Raw genomic sequence first — 24,489 nt, 5'->3', positions numbered from 1 at the left:
TTTTTGTGTGTGTGTGTTTTCTCTGAACTTGTTGATGGATGAGGATGACATAAGAACGTGTGCTGTCTGCATCATGACATATAAAATCCCCAGTAAGAAAGGAAGTCATGAATAACCAAATAGTTTTGAAAGGCTTAGATGTGCTTAAAAGGTCAAATATGAATAAGGAATTATTTATGTACATAAGGGTTTCTAGGGATGTCAATGTGCTTTTGACAAGGAAGTTTTTTTTCTATGTAGTTGTTTTGTTTTTTGAACTATTTTACCTCAGTGTAGGTTTGAATTTATCTAACACTGACCTTTCACTTTAATATAAGGGACTAAAGGTGCTTTGCTCATCTTCATGAACTGTGCTACTTCTGCAGATTTATAGCATTTATTCAAAGTTCTCCATAGAACGCTGCGTCTTTCTTGGTGAATTCCACTGGTAGCAGAATTTTATTGACAATTTTGACCCACAAGGTCCCTGTTTGTGAGCACTGTCGGAGTCTTGCCCTTGGTGAGTCCCTTCACCATGTTTGCGAGAGCTGATTGAGGACTCAGACAGGAAGGGTCAGGTTTGGAGAAACAGGAAACTGATGAAAGGAAGTGATGTACGTCACGCAGGCTCACTGCTGCTGGTAAAAGAGATCCAGTTTCTCTGTGCAAATGGAGTTCTTCCTCAATTCACCGATGAAACTCATACTTTTGGCAGGTAGGACACCTTTCATGTTGACTCTGTCAGTCCTCAATGCTTTTCAGTGGAACTGTAGATGCCGGTTGATGGTTTTCAACGTCCTGTAGTTTCCTTTTATTGTCCTACAGCTAGAACTTCTTAGCTCTTAGATTAGCTAGAACTAATCTTTCTGTGTATTTAGGACTACGTTTTTGGTATCATGGTGAAAAATGCAGCTCAAATCTGCAGCGTTCTGTATTACATTCTTTAAAAATATAGAAAAAAAATAATAGAAGAACCACTTTTGGCTCCTTGAGGAACCTTTCTTTTAAGTAGATATAATGTTTAAAGAGCCTCTACATAAAGTAAAGGTTATCTCTTTTAAAAAGATGGTTCATAAATGGTTCTTTTGTAAAGGGAATGATCCTATTTAGAACTATGAGTTCTAAACACTTAAAAAAGTTGTTTTTTTGGGGGGTTCTTTTGTTAAAGAAAATGGTTCTAGTAGAACCATGAACATTCAAGGCATGGTAAAACAGCTCTTCAAATGGACAGAGACTGTTGTATGTGTGTTGTATATGGTCCCATGTAGAACTTTTTCAAAATAAGCTATTATAGCACCAAAAAGGGGTTTTCTATTGTTATAATGCCAAGCTTGTAACTATAAAACAACAATTTTTGGTGCTATATAAAACCATTTTGAAAAAAAAAAGTGCTTTATAGGACCATCTCCAGTCTTTCTAAGAGTGTAGGGAGTACTCATAATTTGCTATATAGGTGCTGAAAAGGGTTCTTTATTTATTGCCTCAAAAGAACCACTTTCGGTTCATTAATGAACTTTTCAGTGGATGGTTCTTTAGAGAACCATTTTAGTCAAGATGATGTGTGAAGGATCTTAAAGTTTTAAGAACCACTACATAATGTAAAGGTTCTCGTAAGTTGTAAGGTTCTTTACACTCACACATTTCATTTACACAAATCGTTCTTTAGGAAACAAAAATGATTCTTCAAGCGTTGTTTGAAGACCACTTTGTGGCACTTTTTAAAGAAATTTGTAGAACTTTTATATTATGTGAAATCTTTATTTATATTATGTGTAAACCTTTAAAAGGTTCTTTACAAAACCGAAAGCGATTTTTTTTGGCATCTCTCAGACAAATCATTGTTTTTTTTAAAGATTATGTTCCCTGCCACATATAAATGTCTTCCACGTTCTAAATATTTACATATAGAATATTAGAATCTGAAAGAAATAAATTGTTTTCTGATCTATTTTCTTTCTGTTTGAAAAGTATGGCTCTCGATTGTGCTGGATCCGTGCAAATTTTCTGACATTTGCAAGTCCTGCCACCAGCATGCAAGATGTCGGTCAATAAATGAATCCAAAAATGTTGGCTGTTTCTGCAATCAAGGATATTCTGGAGATGGAATCAAGGACTGCAGAGGTATGTGTGACTGTAGGGTCAGCAGGGGTCTGATATTATCATAAACCTAAAGCATTCTCAAATAAGACAAACATTCTGTGTTACCAGATTGGAGCAGTGAATGTTGATGTGTCTTAAAAAAAAACTTAGAACGTGTAATAAATAAGGGAAAAGTAGTTAAAGGTATAATTGAGATCTCCTGATGGAAACTGCTGGTCTAAGCTGGTGTACTCTGGCACAGTGGACAGTCTGTCAGTACAGACTGTATTCCTGGAAGCTGAATTGCTCTCAGTTTCTCTATGACTCATTATTGATGCTGTTATGAAGAGTGATGTAGTGGTAATAAAGGGGGGGTAACGTCTAAACTATAGTCAATTACATACACAAACCAAGTATATTAACTGTTACAGTTATTTTACTATACAGTTATATTATTAAATATTATTTAATGTGAGCTGAGCTGCAAATAGCTTTCCTGTGTTGCTCATTCCAGTTCTAGTTCTTAACATAATGAGTCATAATATCTTTTAGGTGAAGTTCCAATGAAATAGTGACTGAGAAACACTGAAATGCTGTAGTGTAACATCACGAGGCCTTATTTTCTAGCTGGACACTCTTTTTAATGGTTCTTCAAGGGTTCCTTAGTAAAGAAAATGGTTCCATATATAACCATTAACACTAGAAGAACACTTTAATTAGATGGTTCTTCAGGTTGATGGAGAATGAGCTGTAGATGGTCAAGATCTTCACTGTGGCTGAACCCTTACGGGTAATATATAAAACCCTTTTCAAAAAGGTTCTATATAAAACAATATAGCATGTATTCCCTTTAGTCTGAAGAACACTGTCACAATGTAAAGAGCTCTTTAATCATGCAAAGGGTTCTGTGGGTGTTCACAGAACCATTTTCTTTACTAAAGAACCCTTGAAGAACCATATTTTATAAGAGTGTAGTCATGGTTATATTTTATTAAAGCGAACGGTCCCTGTTATTATCAGCTTGGATTAGGAATTTGGTCCTGATTTAGCTTATTCTGTCTATTGTATATTCTATTTTCTGTACTAGTCTTGAGTTGGGTTTAACTAGTACCTAATAATTAATAGAACTGATTCTTGTAAGTTCAGTTTAAGTATACAGTACTGTGCAAAGTTTTATGCACCTAAGCTCATCGTTTAAAGTCCTTTTTTCCTCAAAACACCATACATCATTAGAATAGATATAAGTAAACATAACTACAGTAAGCAGTAACAAACATGTCCTACTTTCAAAATATTTTCCACATTACTCCTGGATGCACCCAGCCATCACCTTGTTTCACATTATGAAGTATTAAAAAGCCAAACATTAGATAATTACTACAAAACCATGAAGCTTCCACAATGAGAAGTTTAGAAATGACTAAACAAACTGCCAAATTGCACAAACCCATGACTTCTTGCATTAATGTCATTTGCATTCATTCTAATTTTAGCGTTTTTTTTTCTTTTGTAAATAAACATGTACAACCCAGATAAATCACTTTTTAAATCTAATAGTTAACCCATAATATTTTGCATGATACTGTATGTTCACTATTGTTGAGAGCCACTTAAATGTAGTTAGTATTTTCATAGCAGTTACCACGTACTATGCCCTTTTAAAGCCTTTTTAACTGTAAAATAAGCAAGTAAATTACAAAAAGGCAGATAAATGATTTTGAATGGTCAGTAAACAGAACTTTATATTGGCAGTGAAGCCTCACCATACAATAAATAAATAAATAAAAAGTTAAATTCAAAATTAAAAAGCAAAAAATGATAAATGATAATACAAGTTACTATTGCTAAATCTTTCACTTTTTTCACGTATTTTTGCAAAAATGCTTATCACTTTGACTTTGATTTTGATTTGATATTGATATTAATGTTTAAATTTAAATAGAGTTTTCTATAAATCACATCTGAGATATATATAAATCTGAACACTGAGAGAGGACTAAGTGATGCGATGTGGTGTGATGCTGTGCTCAGATAACAGTGACTTCACACAGTGGATTGATTATGAAAGGCGCAATAGACGCAGAGTGTTGTGGACACGTTTCCTGAGAAGCTGATAACCCCCGCCATGTCTGAGAGAACAGCAGCGCAGCTAAGAATACCCTTTTTCTGCACCCAGCCAGCAAAGCGAGTAAAGGAGGGAGGCTTCACACATCAGGCATGTTAACGAGCTGGCGGCGTATAAAGGGGCTGCCGGCTGGAGGTAGCCACAGTAGCGAAAACAGAGGAGTCCCACCAGGCCCTGATCACTTCTTCTGAAATTACATGGCGTGGACTTGTTATTACACAGTACTGTGAACTGTATACTAAAAAAAATCTAACACCAGTTTAAATTTATCCACACTGTAAAAAATAATTCAGTGTTTTAACCTGGTTGAGTTCAAATTCTGATCTCACTGAACCTGAAATAAGAAGTTAGCAGAATATAAAACACAGATTATTGTTCTGTTCAGTCACTATTAGATGTTTGATGAACTCAGAATTTTAAGGCAGCCAAGTGACTTCCTTTTTCACATTAAAACACTGAATAGTTTTACAGCGCATGCAGCAAAAACTCTATATGACATTATTATACATTAAGGTGGGTACTATCAAATATATTAGTAATTAAGTAAATCTAATACTGATTATATGATTCATCAAATTTTCAGTTTCAAGAGTTTTTAAAGGCAAGGCAATAATAAATTAAGTTAATGGAGCAATAATGGAAAATAAAGAGCCTTTCACAGATTCCAAAATGGGGAAAAATAAACAGTGAAGCTTTTGAAAAACACAGGTTGAATTTTCATGAATTTTCCTTTTTTCATTAAACAGATTGCTGTGCTACTGTCAGAGATCAACTTTTCCTTATCCTACTTCCTCTCCAAATGGCCATTAAATACAAGTATTTTTCAGTGTCAGAACAAAAGCGCTATAATATAGAAACATTTGCACTAGATTTCCAAAACTAGACATCTGAGATATTGTTATTCTCCGGTGTATATTTTGTTTTTCCAGCTGAATTTACATTTTATCTTAAGGCAAATTATTCAGTAACTTCATGAAATAAATGCAAATTTCTATTGTTTTATTTTTTTTTGTAATAACTCCCCTCAAATTAACAGAAAATGTGTTTTATGATCAGACATATTGCTATATGCTTATAATTTACAGCTGAAAGCCAAAAATTTTAGACGCTCTTTGTTTTATTTTATAAAAAATCTTTTTTACAGAGCAGATCACTGAAGAGATGCCATCTGTTTTTAGTTTATAGCCCAGATTTGTGGAAAAATGGGTCAACTTCCAGGAAAAAATTGAGTTCAGCTTCTTTCATTATAAGGGTTGAAAATGACATCATCTATTTGACTGGAAAGAAGACAGTTACAGCTCTCATATGACACCCACCTTCTGGATGTAGCTTATGAAATATAAAAGTTATGAAGAATATGACGGAGTGCATTTTGGAACCACCGGTGGTTCCAAGGAGCTTAAGAAGCTACGGACTTTTAGGATTAAATTTTTGTGGGATTACTTAAGATAAGATGCAGAAAATGCAACCACCTTCTAAGACTGAACTCCAGAGGTGTTGAAGAATCTCTCTGCAGATTTCTTTGAAAAACTGAAATCAAGTCTCCTGAAAAGAGTGGAAGCTGTAATAAAAGCAGAACGTGGACACACATACTGAAAAAATATGATATTTAGTTTTGTGGATTTTCTGTAATATATACCTCCTTTTTTCTTAATGCTGAAAAAAGAAAAACATGCACTTAATGGCCATTTGTGCTGAAAGGTGGCCTCTGACTTGTGGTGAGGGATGTACGTTGTTGTAAGTTTACACGCACAAGCGATATCAATGCTATATCATGATTAATGCCACATTCATTAGTGTGATATGTCTGCTGTTACTTCTTCTGCATCTCTCCTTGTTAAACAATGGACATATAGTATTATTACAGAATTATACAGTATTAGTACAATGAAACTCATATAATCATGTAACAGCACCGTCCATCAGGCTCTGCTTTTTACTAATAAGGAAGACCAGTGGGAGTGAATATGAATTATCATCAAGCCTGTTTTCAACAAATCATTGCCAATTATTGAGAAGGAAAACTGTAATCAGTAATAGTTTTGACTGAGTGATCAATTCGAGCAATGGTGGCAGCCCTTAATGCACAGATTAACATGAATTCAGTCAAAAGTAAGAATTTCAAGATTTCAGAATATAACTAATGTGAGCTGGTTAGAAGAAAACATGCTTGGTTCTTCTCCTCAGTGCAGCTTTAGTTACTGCATGGATTTGCTCACCGTCTGAAATAAAGCAGCACTAAATATATTGTTAAAACTGAAAGAAGAAGCCTTAGGATAAAAAACATGTTAAAATATGTTGCAAAACATGACTCGAACTGTAATACCTGATATAACAATTTTAAAAGTTCAGATCTTTACAAACAAGTCTCCAATGCAAAAAAATGATATTTACAAAGATGTACTGACTACAGTGAATAAATCACTAACATGTCCTGCACCAAGTTTTGACTGAGTTCTCTTTGAATACTCTTTCAACTTGCTCGCAACCACCAGATTTATCCACTAATGGAGGGGCCAAAGCACAACTGATGACACAAAACGTTCCTCCATTCCTTCCTTGCATGCAATTACACATTTCCAAATCCCCAAATCTTACACAGTGCTGCTTTAAAGGAGAAATTACAGTTTTTTCAGAAGTTCTTCAGAATGAAATAGTTATGGAACAGAGTCACTCAGAGGGTTCTGATGTGAAATGAGCCACCCCAGAGAAACCTACCGAGTCCGAACTGTTCACAGTGGTGTTAATAGGAACCAGACATCTTCAAATTGTCTCTAAAAGCTACATAAAACAAAGCAATTACATGTTATGGTAATGAGTATGCTGCCTGATTGCCTGAGACACTGTTTAACAACAGTTTTGAGATAATATTTTGGCTGAAAACATATTTTTAAAGTCCATTCATGGCACAGAGGTAATCGAAGCTGTATTTACTTGGGATAAAATGGCTATATTTGTGTGGTAGACATTGACCCCTGATTCCTATCAGCACCACTGTAATGAAATTCTTTGTTCCCTCTTTAAGTGATTTGAGTATAGCTTCAAAGTATCAAAGGCCTTTTGCAAGTGAACCAAATTTTACATTTACTTTATCTTAATAGTGCCTGAACTTGTGCTCGTTACTTTACACAGATAAAAAATAACAGATAAAAGCTAACAGACAAACCACAGATAAGAGTTCCCTAATTGATTCAGACACATTTTCATACACCTTGCAGACGACAATGAGTGTGCAAAGGTCACCAACATCTGCGGAGAGAATGCCAACTGCAGCAACACAGATGGAGCCTATTACTGCACCTGCAATGCTGGATACAACTCAACGAAAAGCCAGCAGTTTCAAACTAATGATGGAACCTCCTGCACTGGTGAGGCATCGCAGTCATTTTGTAGGACTCATACTTTTTCAAATGTATTCATGACATAAGAGCGGATCTGCTCACCATTCACCTTTTAGATAAGCCCCATGTCATTAACACTGCTCCCATGTGTATTACAGACATTGATGAGTGTGAGGATGATGGGATATGCGGGCACCACTCCAAATGTCACAATACCATTGGCTCTTTCTACTGCTCATGCCAAAGAGACTACACAGCATCTTCAGGAACAATCAGGTTTCAGGCTCAGAGTGAAGTAGAATGCAAAGGTGAATACAGCTGATATTCAAGAATTTACTTCTCTTATTATACAGAATGTATGACCATGTTACAGTAACTTCAGATTTGCCTCAGTGCATCATTTCACATTTCAGCAATGAATTATTTTGGAGCAAGTCTGAATTCTTTTGGGGTTTTTTTGAGTACACTGAATACACAAGCTTATAAGAGACTGGATACACATTTTTAGTGCAAATCCTAGTGCACAATTTTTGTTTATTTAATGAGATTAACATATTGGGAAAACATAAAATATGAACTGTGAAATAACATTTGAACTTGTCACCTTTTATGGATTATAAGTTAAATTCATAAAATAAACACTAACTGTGCTTTAAAATGTGTTTTCTCTGTAGAGGACGTGTTCACTTGTTAGCACTTCCAAAATCAACAAGAGGTCATTTGACCATGCAAACTTTTGCAGACAGCTGTACTTTTGAAAATAGACCAAATATGAATACATACATGGATATTACTGCAGTCTCAAAAGTTCGGAATCACTTTACATTAATGACATTGATGATCGCTGCAGGTTGAAATGTTGTTTTTTACTATACGTTCCATTCAACTCAAGTGTTTGGGGAACATCAAGATGTTATGAAATGATCAATTACACACTGTAATAATCTATTTAGGGTCATTTCTTGACAAGTAATCCACCACAGCAAGTGTGCACTTTTGAATGGTAGGGTATTATAACTGATTCCAACAGTACAAAATTGATGCAGTTGAAACGCCACCCTCAGAATGATGCACGTACAGATAGATACATATTCTTCTTTTTGTCTGTATCACTGTATTTTGACAATCCAGTGTATATGGTTTGTAGATGCTTGCGTCATCTTTAAAGAGGAACAGTCCTGATGTAAAGAAAGTCGTTCAGATGTGAAGCGTTTTGTTCGCAAGAATTGTTCACAGTGGTGGTGATAGGAACCAGACGTCTGAAGTGTTTAATGCTTCATATTTTTAATGTTGTTCAATGTTTAATATTAGAGGAAATGATGTAGCGATATGTTTATAGATACATAGATGAGGATTTGGCTTAAATATATATATATGTTTAAACATTCCATTCATGCCAGAGGGCTACATCCATGGCATCATAATGCAAAAGTCCCCAAAGAAAACATATTTTCAGATGTACCGCTATTGCATATTATGTTGGTTATATGTGCACTGGTTCCTTTCACCACCGCTGTAAAGAAGTCAGAATCAGTAATGTTCTCCACTATTTCATACCAAACCACTCTGAGTGGGTTTGCATCTCTGAGTGAAGTATGCAGACATTTTGAAATACTGGTGAAATTCCCCTTTAACTAACATTCAACTAAATATAAATGACATGTAACTGAACTTTAAACTGACTGTGATAGATTATATCAAATCTTACCCTAAGCCCAGCACAAGGATATTATAAGAATATTATATATTTGACTTATTTCTAGACATTGTTAACTTGTTTTGAGACATTTTATTGAATTAAAGTTTTACTTATTTATTATTATTATTATTATTATTATTATTATTATTATTATTATTAAATAAACAAAATTGTCATTATTGTTTCTCAAAACAAGTAAAATCATTTGTCAAAGAAATAACTTTCACTAAAAAAGTAACGATGTACAGAAACAGGTGGAATAATCCTGTAATATTCTTACAACAATCTCATAAAGCGACATATTAGATATCACTGCTGTCGGAACAAAAGCTTGTATCTCCATTTTTGCTTTTCAGTTTTTGCCAGAATCTGAAAATGCCTGTTGCCTTTCATGGTGTGTGTCAATTTCACAATGAATGGTCCGAAAAGAAATGACCCAAAACGACTTGGACAAACTTCTGGGTCCATTGACTTGCATTGAAAGTAAAGAAGGTTTTTTGCTTCTCCTATAAAGTTACTATTTGGGAGATATGAGGTTTTGTTCTGACGGCAGCGATATGCTGACTACATTTAAGAGGTTTCCACTTGAATTTATTGCAGTGTTAATAGATGGTTTGTTAACAACTAAAGCTTCTTTTGATAATCTGTGCACACTAAACATTTGCTGTTATTAAAAATATGTTGATTTGATTTTTTCAGAGGACCCCAAAAAGGACTGTCATCAGGACAGTAAATGTATTTCGAAAACTGTTAACATCACGGTGAAAAACGTAAGTGTTACCATAACATTCTTCAAACACAATCACTGCTGCAGCCTTTGCACTAAAATGACTATTAATCCCAGCTGTAGTGCAAATATGAACAGCTTCCACACTATTCAGTAGCTACTCATGTAAACAAACAGTTCAATTTGAGCATTTTTAGAATATAAGATCAAGACTCAGATCCAGCACAAGACCAGTTTGCTTTCCAGAGCAGACAAGATCACGGTTCCAGCGTACACTCTGTGAGTGCGTCTATATGTGTCTATGCGTGTATGTGTGCATGTGATATCCAGCTCTGTCGGATGTTTTTCAGCCCAGCTTTCTGCGTGGGGCCCTTTTACATTTTTGCCTTAGACCTTTGGCGGTCACACTGTGCTCAGGAAACAGCTGTAAATTAAATTGTACAGTAAGAGCTTCCATGATGAGCACAAGGTTTCTGGGAAAAAGGGCTTATTTATCCGGACAGGTGTGAAGCATAAAGGCAATACTGGGTCATGCAAAAAACAGAAGGTAGAAGTTTATATGAAGAATTCGGCATTTCCTTCAGGCAGAACTTTTATTATATCTCCCTAAAATCCCAGCGTTATTACATAATTTAATAACTACAGGGACGTCAGTGCAAACTAGCTGGGCTATTCTTAGGTGTGGCTATTCAGGTAGTTTATCGACACTTTGTTAAAAGAAAATAATGGCGATTGCCTGATAACAGCGGTGGACATTCACTTGCTATTAAGCATGAGGTCCATTTAGTTCTGTGGTCAGGAAAGTGAAGAATGCAGGCCTTACACTCTAAGAGGTCAAAATTCATTCAGGAAGTAATTCTGCTGTGTGATTAGTTTACAAAAAGAGATGAATGACCGGTACTTAGAGTTATGTCTGTGCAGCTACATAATCCTGACCACAGTGTAATCTTGCTCCAGGGTTTTCTCTCTGGACGTGCGGAGATCAGCGTAGGAGAGAGAATGGTGCTCTCTGCTGGTCCATCCATGAAAGTGAAATGTGGGATGAACTTTTGTTCATTAGCTTTGTTTTTCACCCTTTTTTTTCCTAAGTGTGATTAGTGTGATTAACTGATACAGTGATATGGCTGTATAGTGATAATGTTGTTTAGGGTTTTGTCTGTAGAGCAGTGGTTTGGACACATAGCAGTTTGGTTAGTGATTTGGTTAATAGTGTTTCGTCCATAGAGCAGTTTGGTTATACTGTGGTTTGGTTATAAAGTGTATGAGTAATTTGACTATACAGTAATTTCGTTCTATACACTCACTAAGCACTTTATTAGGTACACATACCTTACATCTACACTCTTTCTCAGTTTTATCACCTCCAATTACCGTATAGGTGCATTTGCAGATCTACAATTATACACTATAGTCCATCTGTTTTGCTCATGATTTGTTATTCCACCTTTACCTCAATCATCAGTGTTCAGGACCGCCATAGGACCACCACAGTACAGGTATTATTTGGGGGGTGGATCATTCTCAGCACTGTAGTGGCAGTGGCTTGCTAGTGTATATGCGTATATTATGCTGGTGCGAGTGGATCAGACACAACAGTGCTGCTGGAGTTTTTAAACACTGTGTCCACTCACTGTCCACTCTACTGCATACCTACCTTGTCAGTCCATGTTGTAGATGTAAAGTAAGAGAAAATAGCTCATCCCCTAGTTCCTCATCATTGGTCACAGAGGACATTGTGGCCTGGATGTTTTTGGTTGGTGGACTACTCTCAGTCCAGCAGTGACTCCAATGTGTTTAAAAACTCCAGTAGCGCTGCTGTGTCTGATCCACTTTTACCAGTGCAACACACAGGTACACACTACCACCACATCAGTGTCACTGCAGTGCTGAGAATGATCCACCACCCAAATAATACATGCTCTGTGGTGGTCCTTATTATTGATAAGCGGGATGAAGGTGGGATAACATATTATGTAGAGAAATAGTTTGTGACTATAGAAATACAAAGTATAGCTATATGGTAAGAGGAGCAAAGAGTGTAGATACAAGCTAGGTATACCTAATAAAGTGCTCAGTGAGGGTAGAGGTTTGGTTATATAGCAGTTCGGTTGTATAGTAATTTTATAATATTGATATTTGGTCAGCTTAGAATTTGGACATGTAGTGATTTGTTTATATGGCAGTTTGGTTAAATAGCATTCAGGCTATTCAGCACTTGTCTATACAGCGGTTATATAGAGATTTGGTTATATAAAGATTCTTCACTGTTGGGACAAAACCTGTATCTCCATAATGCTAACTTTAAAGAAGAAGACAAAAACATTCTTTACTTTGATTGGAAGTCAATGGAATAACTTGTTGGCGGCATGGTTATTCAATGTTATGTCGCAGGGCTCAAGTAAGGCATTGCCGTTTTGTCTATTTCGTGGCTATGCAGTGTCATATTTCTTCATGATGGCCCACGATTATGTTTAGATGTAGAGTAAATGTTTCAAAGGTTTTTTATTCTTTCATTAGTTGATCCAAAGACGGGTAATCTGACAACATCTGTTGCCTTTCTGTTTCTTTTACCTGCCATTGTGTTTTTTTAGCTTACTGTCCGAGTCACAGAGAGACAGGACATGCTTTTGTTCACGTACATACAGAACTTGCATAACGGAATGACCTTGAGGTCAGAAGGAAGTGCAGCGTCATCAGTGCTGTCCCCTCTTGCTGTTGTGCTAGTGCGGGCCCTTCTGTGATTGAGCCTCTTCATGTGTTGTATATTTTACAGCTTTGCGGGTTATTTTAGGACATTAGTACTGAAATATGATACCTATCCATTGGCATTTTTATTAAAAAGTTACAGAAATGCTCCTTTGAGCGGTTTCAATTTGTTTTTTAAAGAACCATTCATTTAAAGGTTCTATAAGACACCAAAAGTGGTTCTTTTACAGTAGTGCTCTAAAGAAACCCTTATGGCACCTAAAACGGAAATCAAAATAGAGGCAAGTTTACTGTGGCTCATTAATAATATCTTTATTTATAGAGCACTTTTCATACCAGTGGCAGCTAAAGGTGTTTTACAGACAGATGATAATGTTTTACAGCAATGACAGACAATAGTAGTTGAAATTGACTTCCACTGCTTAGAAGCCTCTCTGCGTTTTCTGTATTTAACGGTCATTTTTGTACGGTATTTGCAGAAGGGCAGTATCTGCAGATCTAATATTACGTGCTGGAACATAAACAGACAAACTTTCTGTGATGTAAGCAGGTGCGAGGTCATGAAGAGCCTCAGAAACTAGCAGCAGAACTTTAAAATATATCCTGACAGATACAGGCAGCCGGTGCAGCTCTCCAGAACAGGACTGATATGAGCTCTCTTCTTAGTTTTTGTTAGAATCTGTGCTGCAGCATTTTGTATGAGTTGTAGAGGCTGTATTGTTTTCTTTGGAAGCCCAGTACTGTGTCCAGTATGAAAAGCATTGTGTAATAACTTGGTTGCGTCCTTGAGTTTCATCCATGCCCACACTACCCACAGTGAAGTATTTCAAAAGTACTTCAAATACTTGCAAAAAAAGGAAGACTGCTATACTATTGCTATACTGCAATATATGTATTGCAGTGAAAAAGCAATGCATTAATTCAAATGTATAAATGTGTCTTTTCCACATAAAAGATCAACACAATTATTATCAAAAGTAAGTAAACTTAAAAAAACAAACTCATATTAATTTTATTTGTGTGGGTAAGATGTAGAAATTTGAACAAAGCACATTTAACACATAACATGCTGTGTCTGATGACTCATGCCACCTCAGACCTGTTACTAAAGGCCTTGTGATCTGTCTTATCTTTGTAGATCATTAACCTGTCAGACCCACAGCAGCAAATGGAGGAGATAAGAAATCAAACATCAGGTGACCTCGCCCCAGTCGCCGTCATCTCTTACATCGAAGCCATGGCCATCTCCGCCTTACAGTTTGTCAATAAGTCTCAGAAAGAGAGTTCCATCAACAAAACTATCAGGGTAAATATTACATATTCTCCCTTCACTAGACATAACACATGTCCACTGTAAATTATTATAGCTTCATTTTCAACAGCTTTGTCCATTTTAACTCCTTACACTCCTTGTAGATGGTTTTACAACAACAAAAAGGGTTCTTCTATTGTCACAAACTTCAGATTCTAACAATAGCAGAACCTTTTTGGTGCTATATAGAACCCTTTTCAAAGGGTTCTGTATAGAACCATATGCAACACATCCCCCTTCAATCTGAAGAACAATTTCATGATTTCAGAACTGAAATTTCTACCTAGATCCTTTTGAAAATGGTTCTATATAACACTAAAATATGTTCTTCTATTGTTATTAGTTTGATATTGTAACAATAGCAGAACCTTGGTCCTATGTAAAACCATTTTCAGAAAGGTTCTATATGCAACATTCTGCATAAGTCTGAAAAATGATTTCACCATGCAAAGAACCCTATATACAGTCAAATTGTTCTTCTGAGTGCTCTTGGCTCTGCATAGAACCATTGTCTTTCCTATAGAACCCTTGAAGAACCATTTTTTTAACCATTTTTTGTAGTTGTATAAATTGTTGCCGTCATAATAAAACCTTGTAGCTTAGGTACTGTGTACAGTACTAACTGCGCAACCGTGCAAGACCTGGTAGACCACCTATAAGACCTGGTAGACCACCAACACTGTCACTATCAGATAAACAGACCTAATCTAATGATTTCAAAACATGAACTTCTTTGGACGTTTTTTTTGCAGAATTTGGTGGAAAGTGTGAATAATCTGGTTGAGAAGGAGGAGAAGGTGGCCTGGGACAGAATGAGTGAGGATGTGAAGGACTACTGCATCACTAAGCTACTGCACACAGCAGAGCAGGGCTCACTGGCTCTGTCTAAGGCCTACAGAAAGGCAGCCAAGATAGAGGTCAACACAAGGGACGTAGGTAAGATGAGTCGCAAAAGGCTTGCAGTTTAACCTTTGAGGAGCCCGCATTTGTGGTCCACACTTCAAATACTCTCTCTTATAACTGTATACCTTACATATTAGTCACTAAGCATATGTGGCTTTTGGATAATAAGCACCATTTTCACTTTTTATGTTAGAGCTTCACATTGATTTCTCTAAGATTTTGAACTTAAAGCTGAATATGTTAGTATTATTTACAGAAGACATTGGAAGTTGGTTGTGCACAGCGATGACTGTAAAAAGCAGAGGAAAGCGCAACATCTTTAAAAAGTGCAGCAACCACAGGTCTAGCTGTGGCTGGCTGCAGTATGACGTGTAGATCTGCCCAACCCCATCCATCCATCCATCCATTTTCTAAGCCACTTCTCCATCAGGGTCGCGGGGGGTGCTGGAGCCTATCCCAGCAGTCTTTGGGCGGAAGGCAGGATACACCCTGGACAGGTCGCCAGTCCATCGCAGGGCAGACAGACAGACACAGATAGTTACTCACACACTCACACCCAGGGGCAATTTAGCATGTCCGATTGGCCTGACTGCATGTCTTTGGACTGTGGGAGGAAACCGGAGAACCCAGAGGAAACCCACGCCTGCCCATCCCCATGTGCTTCAATTAGAACATTTTCCATGTCGCTTTTCCATTGTAATTGGCTTTCCATCTGCAGTGTCTAATTCAGACGCTTAGTTTTCACTATGCTGATATTGGCACATTTTTAATTTTTTTACATTTATATTTTTTTATTTTCCCCTAGAAATTAGTTCTTGAATCATTATTCTACATTACCATAAGAAAGTGTGTTTACACTTGGGAAAGAAGTGACTGACAGTCACTGACTTGGCTGGAAGAGATCGGCTTCATGGCATAACATTACAAACTTTTAGTCACTGGTCACTACAAAAACTAAGTTAGCTCGCATACCTCTCTTCTTCTCTTATGCCAGCTAGCTAGAGATAGACAAATTACACCAATGGATTAATGTATTGCTTTAACATGAGCACCATCTTCATTCTGGTTAACATGACACATTGTCCTCTCTACGTTGAAATAACATGTTAATGATTTAAAAATTGTAAACATGAAAAAGTGCTAACCAAGGACTGGCTTAGGTTTTGCCTTTGGAGGAGTCGGCATGCTGGCTAATCTTACCTTTAAATTGTGGGTATGTAACATTAGCCTACCATTAGCTAGTAACATTCGTGTACTATAAGGTGTCTGAACATGTCATTAAGTTACACAGCTAATATGAACTGCACTTTTATTGTGGGTACATTACACTTACCAGACAAACTGAATGTCCATAATAAAGCCCTCTTTGCTTTTGCTGCTTTCAGCTGTGTTGTTCCAGTGCTATTGTTGCAAGTTTATTGAAGGTAGTCTGTGACACACTTGGCCGACCAAAGAAGACTTCGACTATCATCTGTACTGCGCAAACCCTGGTTCTTAATTTGACAACATGGCAAAATAATTTTGGCTTCATTGCTATAGAACAGAAAGGCACTGGGGCACGTTGTCCACGCTTTCTGCAGTCATTGCTGCATAGTGATATACCAACAATGTACCACCAAGGCCGTTAAGACACTCACTTACTATCAGATAAGCAGTGAGAAAGATTACAAAGTGTTAAGTCTTCTTGGATGGCTGATGGTTATGTAGACTGATATTTGTGTCAAATATGTAACTATAGCTCAGAGATCATAGCTTTTCCATTAAAAATACAGGCTTTCTCAGTACATCCAAAGAAGCGATCTGTGGAGCACTACACTGCAGCTCAGTTCAGCAGTTTTGTAGATTAGCTAAACTATGGTTTTAAGCTTGGTTTTAGCTACAGAACAGGCCTGTCCTTATGTAGCTAAATAGAAATAACTGTGCATAATAAGCTAAAATAAATAAATGAAATTTTTAGTTAAAATTATGACGGTGTCAAATGTATATTCCATACTCCATGTGCCTAATAAACTGGCTCATTCTGGTTCACTGAAGCTTCAGTGGTGCATGTTTAGAGAAAAATGTGAGGGTGGAAAACCTATGCATAAGTGTTGGAAGCTGCTAGCTTACCTACCTTTGCTTCAGTGTACGCGCTACGGCTGGAAGAGAGGGTTAGCTTGGTGAGAAGGCCTGAACGGTTTTACACAGAATCACACAGGGTTCTTTCCTGCTCACAGAAACCTCACTGACGCAAGTTTAGAGACAAAAGACTCAAATCGGAGTCTCTGTAGTGTCAATAGCTTAAGGAATTTTTCATTTACATCCTCATGAGTAAAAAGGCTAATGTAGGCTTAACAAAAGAAGGCTAAACCCCCAGCAATTCTGGCTCACTGGCACTGCACTGAGACAAGTTTAGAGGACAAAGGCTCTAATCTAAGGGAGTGAAAAGGAGTGACTGGTGTTGAAGTGACAGAAAGGCAGCATATTTCTGCTTATTGAAGTTACAGTGGGAGCTTTGTTTCTGGTGTGCAGAGTGGTGGGGGGAGGGGGCGGAGCTTATAAATGGGGAGTCAAGGGGGTGTTTACAATTTGCACCTCCATAGATCACATTCTTAACGTGTGGAGTGTTAATGTGTAGAGATGATTCCTTTGCCTGGGCACAGTAATAATACATATAATATTCAACAATGTATTATTCAGCATTTTTTGTGTTTTAAAGGATGTTAGGGATACTTTAATGATTACGTAATCAAGAAAATATGAAAAGTGAAAAGTATAAAAATAAAAACTAAAAACCATATTTTTGTTTATTTTATTGGCTGTTTAGATACTTTAAGAAGGAAAGGCAAAAAACCTAATTATTTCACCTCATACTGTAAATCATTTTTATATTCAGTCAATCTTGTGATTGATGAGACATCAGATTTTTTGTGACATTCCCTTTTTTTGGGAATACATAGTACAGCAGTAGTTATGTGACCTTAGATATGAACATAATTAGAACAATATAATATTTGTTCAGTTTTCATTTTGGGACGGCTAACATTGTTTCAGGGTGGTGAAAAACATCTGGGGGCGTGGCTTTCATCAGCTGCATGGTGAAAAGAAATGTATTGTATTGTTGTCAGGTATAATGTACTGTGTCTAAATCAAAAAATCCATGTATTGCTCAAGAACTGCATGATGTGGTTTTCATCGCCATACATTCCTCCATTTACAGAACTGAAAATCTACAAATTTGAGCCCCAACAACAACAGAAGCGGAGCATCTCAGCCTTAATTGGTGGAGATTCCATTTCACTGAGGCTCAAACACAGCAAGGAGGAAAGCCAAAATGGTGAGAATTCAGAATTCCTCACTAAAGCCCTGCAAACTCTTAATTAATCTCTCATATATGGCCTACAGGCCCAAGAGATGGCAGTGTGTTTTTATGTTTTATGCATTAGGGAGCGTCTCTGTGATATTCCTCCGCTACGACAGCATTGGGCCTCTGTTGAAGCCCACATCTGACCCTGGCGTGGCAGACTACAGTCGCTATGCAGACGCTGGGGAGATCACAGTAAATTCTCCTGTAATAGCTGCTGCTATATCTCCTCCTAGTGTTTTCCCCCTGGACCATGTGAATTTTACTCTAACACACATTGAGGTATGTTCACAGTTGACCTTTGAAAACCTTTTTACAACAATTTTTTTTTAGTAGAACTTCATGGAAGCTATTACAAGCCCATTTCCAAAAAAGTTGGGGCACTGTGCAAAATGTAAATAAAACACAAAATGCAATGATACGTGAATCATTTTAACCCAATATTTCATTGAAAATAAATATGCCTCAAAGTAAAGCTGGTAAAGTTGTGTAATGCTAAAAAACAACACCTGATGGTTGACTGGCAACTTTACTTTCAGAAGTAAAGTTGAGGAGGAGTTTACCACTCTGTGAAAGACTATCATTAAGATACAGAGAATCTGGAAAAATCTCTGTATATAAAGGACAAGGCCAAAAACCAGTATTTGCTAGCAATATGTTGTCTTTGTAATATTTTCCTTTAAAAATATGTTCTATTTGGTATTCACATCATTGCATTTTTATTTACATTCTGCACAGGATCCCAACCTTTTTTTTGGCAACAGGGTTGTAGAAAACATAAGACTGGTAATGCAGGCTACAGTCTTAGTGCATTGAGTCTCTTGGAGAATATGCACAATATTGACATCAGCCTAAATGAATTCTCACCTTTGCATTAAGCCCATAGATCTGGAAAAAGATGAAACCAAATGTGCATTCTGGGACTATTCACCTGCCAACATGAAGGGTCACTGGTCCCTAGAGGGATGTGAGCGTGCTTTCGTCAACAAGACCCACACCACCTGCTCCTGCAATCATCTGACACACTTCGCCATACTCATGTCCTCTGGCAGGGCCAATGTGAGTTTGCGCTATCAACAAACAACATCAGATCTGAGAGTGATGAAACCTCCTCAAAATGAATGTTGCTTCCTTTAATGTGTAATGCTATAGCAAACAAAGCTATTTCATTTGTGTCAGAAGTATAAAGTTATATCAATTTAGCAACTGGATGCCACCATCTTAGAATGATTCTCTGAAGCAATAACATTGAATAACCACTTTTAGTTCTCCAACAAACCATTCAGTGGTGGCTTGCAAATCATAATGCATTTTTCCCAGCATTTTTGCCTGATGGTGAGGTTGGTGGAGTGGGCGGGTGATATTACTAGTTAGCTATTGCATCTGCTGGTGCAAATCAAAAATCTGAATATGTTTATCGGAAGACATAATCATTCATGCGATCAGGGACATGAACTAACAAGATAAAAAAGGTCATTTTTGATTCAACACATTTTTTTATTTGGCATGCTGGAGTCATCCACCCTACAAGGCCCACGCTCAGGAGAAAATAGACACAAGGGAAATACTACATAATTGTGAAGACTGTAATTCTATCTTATTTTCTAGTGACAGATCATTTAGCTTGTTGCAACATTATCTGCCAATAGAATATGACCATTTCTGTTGATAAAATGACTCAAAATAACCCATCAGTTTCATTGAGAAAGCAGCATGTTTTGGTAGTTGCATGGACCTATTACAACCAACCAAGAAATTCAGCATTATTTAATCTTACCTCACTTAGCACATCAAAACACGTACAGAATTTTATAAAATTACGTAAATTAGATGTGCAAAGGTGCAAGACTTTTCCACTTCAGAAGAACCTTCATAAGGTTCTATAGGAATTTGACATTTTTAATGGAACTGTACATCTGAGTAATCAACCTTTTTGGAACCTTTAATTTAACAGTACTGATAAAGTTGGAGATATTTAACAGCTTTCATAAACATAATGTACTCAGTTGCAATGTTCTGACCATGTCCCAGACTTTAACTTGTGTCTGCTATCTTCTTCAGCTTGCTGCTCACTATAACGTACTGACCCGCATCACCCAGCTGGGCATGGTGATCTCCATCATCTGCCTCTTCATGTGCATCTTCACCTTCTGGTTCTTTAGTGAGATCCAGAGCACTAGGACCACCATCCACAAGAACCTGTGCTGTAGCCTGTTCATGGCCGAGTTCATCTTTCTGGTCGGAATAAATATGTACACGCATAAGGTGAGAGAGCTGAATTCTGTCTATGTTTGTAGTTTATACTTTGTTTGAAGTTTGTGTTCAGACGAGACTGTCAGAATAAAGTGGGTTTCAGATGATGAAAATACAAACAGTCAGTAGGTGAAATGCTAATAAAAACAGAAAGCAGTGTTTTGTAAATTCAGTTTGATGTGTCTTAGACTGAAAGCAGTACAGAAACACAATGTTTGATGTAATTCATTGATTTCTTTGCAGATGCAGGCTCATTGCAAATTTGATGCCTGCAACATGTTCCAAAAACTCATATTTACCACTGTGTTGTATCACCTTTACTTTAACAACCGTTTGTGGACTGAAGGCACCAAATGAACCCATTTTAAAAATGACTGTTTGCCATTTTTTGCAGCTAACAATGTGATACATTTTCAGTGGGAGACAGGTCTGCAGACACACCAATCAACCATTGACACTGCCTGATCATGCAGACATGCTATTGTAATATGGCAGAATGTTGCTTAGTATTGTCAGAAGAAAACCTTGTATCTCCATTTTTGATGAATTTCGACATCATTTGCAAATACTTGTTGCCCACAACATTCCATTGTGTGGAAATTTTATGATAATTGGATTAAAAGAAATGACCCAAAATGACTTGGAAAACAAAGTCTGGTTGCATTGACTTACATTAAAAGTAAAGTAGGTTTTTTCCTTCTCTTCCAAACTTCTCATTTTGGACATACAAGGTTTTCTTCCGAGAACAGTAATATGTTACTCTAAAATATGTATATATCTTTCAGTGTTTTGGGTGCTACTACCCACACCATGGCAAATCCTGGCTTTTGAACTTTACACCGGTAACAATTGTGTTGGTCCTTTTCTTCTTTGGCCCAGAGTACACAACATCCATTATGTCCATAAACAACCTGAAAGTTCATTACAACACGTTTCCACTGTGTATCAGTCCATTTCCAGCCCAGATGATCTTGAGCCCAGAGAAGGCTGCAGTGTTTTTAGATGTTGTTGACATATGTTTATTGACAATGATTTGTCAAAGTATTTCTGAGCCCACATGCTGATATTTGTTCACTGAGGAATGTTGTTCTTATACTGTTAGATTATTCGTTGGCACATCTTTTTGCATAGGTCTAGGTATTTCCTGGATTTCATATCCAAGCATGAATGTATCACCCATGCTCCTATCTTAAATTGTTCCAACCTTTTTGCAAAGTTTAGTACTGTCACTGATCATTGTGTATACAGTTTTAATGGGCTGTGCATTAGACCTACCATCACAAATGATTGATTGACTTTGAAATTGCACCTATTTGGCTGACCACTGTTGTGTGCTATGTGGTTGTATGGCAGCATTAGTGATTGTGCTTTATGTCCCTGTTTCAGTTGTTTTGCTCAGTTGTTGCTGGGTTACTGCACTATTTCTTCCTGGCTGCATTTGCATGGATGTGCATTGAGGGCATACACCTGTACCTGATTGTTGTTGGAGTCATTTACAACAAAGGCTTCCTTCATCGCAACTTTTATATATTCGGCTATGGAAGTCCAGCAGTGGTCGTTGTAATCTCTGCGACTCTTGGCTACAAATATTATGGTACAAGCACCGCGTAAGTATGGTCATGTTGATAGTCATACTGCATTCACACCTGAATTCAGTGAAGTGACTGTAAGATTGGGCCTCATTCGCCAATATCTCCTTAAGTTTTTTCTTAAATGTGTTTTTGATGAAGGTCTTAAGAAAAAGTCTGTGTCAGATTCATGTCATGTTCCTAAACCAGAGAACTGTTTGCACCTTTGTGCTCTTCAGTGTGTGTGTCGATTCTGTTCTTACCTCAGAACAAATTCCATATAAGAAAACACTGGTGAATGTCAGAATCTTTGTGAAAACTGCATAAGTGAGTTAAAGAAGAAATGTCTCCTTAAGAATGACTGGTGAATTGAGGCGAAGTGTTTTGAAAGTGCTTACTATCACAAACATGTACAGATATATGCTATAATGTTTCTTTATGGTGCTTAAAAGAGAGGTTGTTGTTTTTTAAAGGTGTTGGCTAAGCACAGAAAAAAATTTCATCTGGAGTTTTATCGGGCCTGCATGTTTGATCATTCTGGTGAGACCAAAATTCATCACCTTCATAATTGCATAATTGCACAAGTTGCACCTTAAAGCCTATTTTGATGTCATGCCCTTGCTCATATTTTTAAAAAATAGTTAAAATAAGTGTTAGTTGCATAATTGCCGTGTTATGTATTGTAAATGTGTATTATGTAATCTTGAAAGTATCTTCAAAAAAACATTAAGCAATTTTTTAAGCGTGTGAAATGAGTTATAGGATAGTATTTCTCTTTATTGCTTGTTGCAACACTTTTTCTGTCACATCCAGGTTAATCTGTTAGCGTTTGTGGTTATCATCTACAAAGTGTATCGTCACACGGCGGTAAAGAAGCCAGAGATCAGTCACTATGAAAACATCAGGTGAGACGTCTTTGTTTATATAAGAGTTTGGCTTTGAAACTGAAGAAGAAAAACTTAAAAAAAAAACTGAAAGACTTGTGAATTAATGAAATGTACGTTCGTGAAAATCCCTTTTCTGAATCCAGGTCTTGTGCTCGGGGAGCTCTAGCCCTCTTGTTTATTCTTGGAGCCACGTGGACTTTAGGTGTGGTGCACATCCTCAATGAGACGACCCTCACGGCTTATCTCTTCACTTTTGCGAATGCCTTCCAGGGCATGTTTATCTTCATTTTCCTCTGTGTTTTGTCCAGAAAGGTACTGTTTATTCTCTAATACTGAACTGAAACATGTCTCCTGTTTTCGTGTTAGTAACTTTAGTTAGTAACTTGGGCGGCACAGTGGCGTGGTGGGTAGCGCTGTCGCCTCACAGCAAGGAGGGCCTGGGTTCGATTCCCCGGCCGGGCGACCGGGGTCCTCTCTGTGTGGAGTTTGCATGTTCTCCCTGTGTCTGTGTGGGTTTCCTCCCACAGTCCAAAAGACATGCAGTTAGGCCATTTGTGTAAAATGATCAAATTGTAAGTCGCTCTGTATAAGAGCGTCAGCCAAAATGCCAATTAATTAAATTAACTTTGCCTCTGAAATGTCTTCTGTCCTTAACAGGTTCAAGAAGAGTATTACAGATTGTTCAAGAACGTTCCGTGCTGTTTTGAATGCCTGAGATGAAGAAGGCACGCCTGGATAGTCGCCACCACAGCAGTATACTGGAAATGTTTATGCAGATCTGATTGCTACCCACTGTAAATAGAGCATGTATTTGAAGTTGTCACCAAAAATGTCTTTTGGGGAAGAAATGTGTTACTGAAAAAATGATTTATGTAGCAAACGGTAGCTCCAAAATATTTATTACACATGGCAAAGTAATCCATCTACTTGTACTGAATTACAATGACCTTTTCTGGAACATGCTCATGTACGAGTGAGATGTTTTCTCTTTTATTGATAGATCTGGGTTCAACACATTATAACCTAAATTATGGGTAAAATATCAGTTCCAAGGTCAAAACAGCATTAGGCCCAGGATGGAAAAACTACAACATTGATTCTGAGCCTACCTACATCATATTTCACAATTACATCATGGTGCATGTTCCAACCTATGTACAAAGTTACTTCACTTGCCTGAATATAATTTCTATGAATCTTTTGATATCAGTTAGATGAACCAAATGATCAGTGTTTATAACTGTTGTTATTCATTCTGAATGTAGCACATTATGATGAAACATCTTTGAGTAAAATGTACATTGTGTATTTGTACTCAAGCAATAGCAACAGTACTGTATTTAAGCCATACAAAGCATATCTGCAGTAACCAAAGTTGCATGTACTCACTTGTCTTCTGTATGTGTTGTATAACTGACTGTCAATAATGTTTGAATATTCTTCGTACTGCAGAAAGCTTCCAGAACTTAACAAAATAATTTCATTTGGTGTCAACAACGTCTGATGGCTTTATGCTGGCTTATGAAGCATTAAAACTTTTTTTTTTTTGTCAAATTGCAGTTTTACA

The 24,489-nt window shown here is 37.1% G+C and overlaps 1 protein-coding gene across 1 annotated transcript; it reads left to right on the top strand.

Moving 5' to 3' along the window:
- Positions 1-579: 579 nt before the first annotated feature.
- adgrl4 (adhesion G protein-coupled receptor L4) lies at positions 580-24,476 on the top strand. Its single transcript, XM_017702341.2, has 16 exons — positions 580-694; positions 1,948-2,100; positions 7,402-7,551; positions 7,683-7,832; positions 9,923-9,993; positions 13,795-13,962; positions 14,721-14,904; positions 18,071-18,187; positions 18,297-18,496; positions 19,094-19,273; positions 20,276-20,479; positions 21,854-22,074; positions 22,509-22,575; positions 22,849-22,940; positions 23,066-23,234; positions 23,580-24,476. Exons 1-16 carry the CDS (start codon positions 649-651, stop codon positions 23,640-23,642), a joined length of 2,235 nt encoding a protein of 744 aa, XP_017557830.1. The 5' UTR covers positions 580-648; the 3' UTR covers positions 23,643-24,476.
- The last annotated feature ends 13 nt before the right edge of the window (positions 24,477-24,489 follow it).

This window comes from Pygocentrus nattereri, chromosome 15 (genome assembly GCF_015220715.1).
Source record: "Pygocentrus nattereri isolate fPygNat1 chromosome 15, fPygNat1.pri, whole genome shotgun sequence".
In the NCBI taxonomy this organism is placed as follows: Eukaryota; Metazoa; Chordata; class Actinopteri; order Characiformes; family Serrasalmidae; genus Pygocentrus; species Pygocentrus nattereri.
Note: the sequence above shows the minus strand (reverse complement) of the source record. Positions and strands in the feature narration are given on the sequence as shown.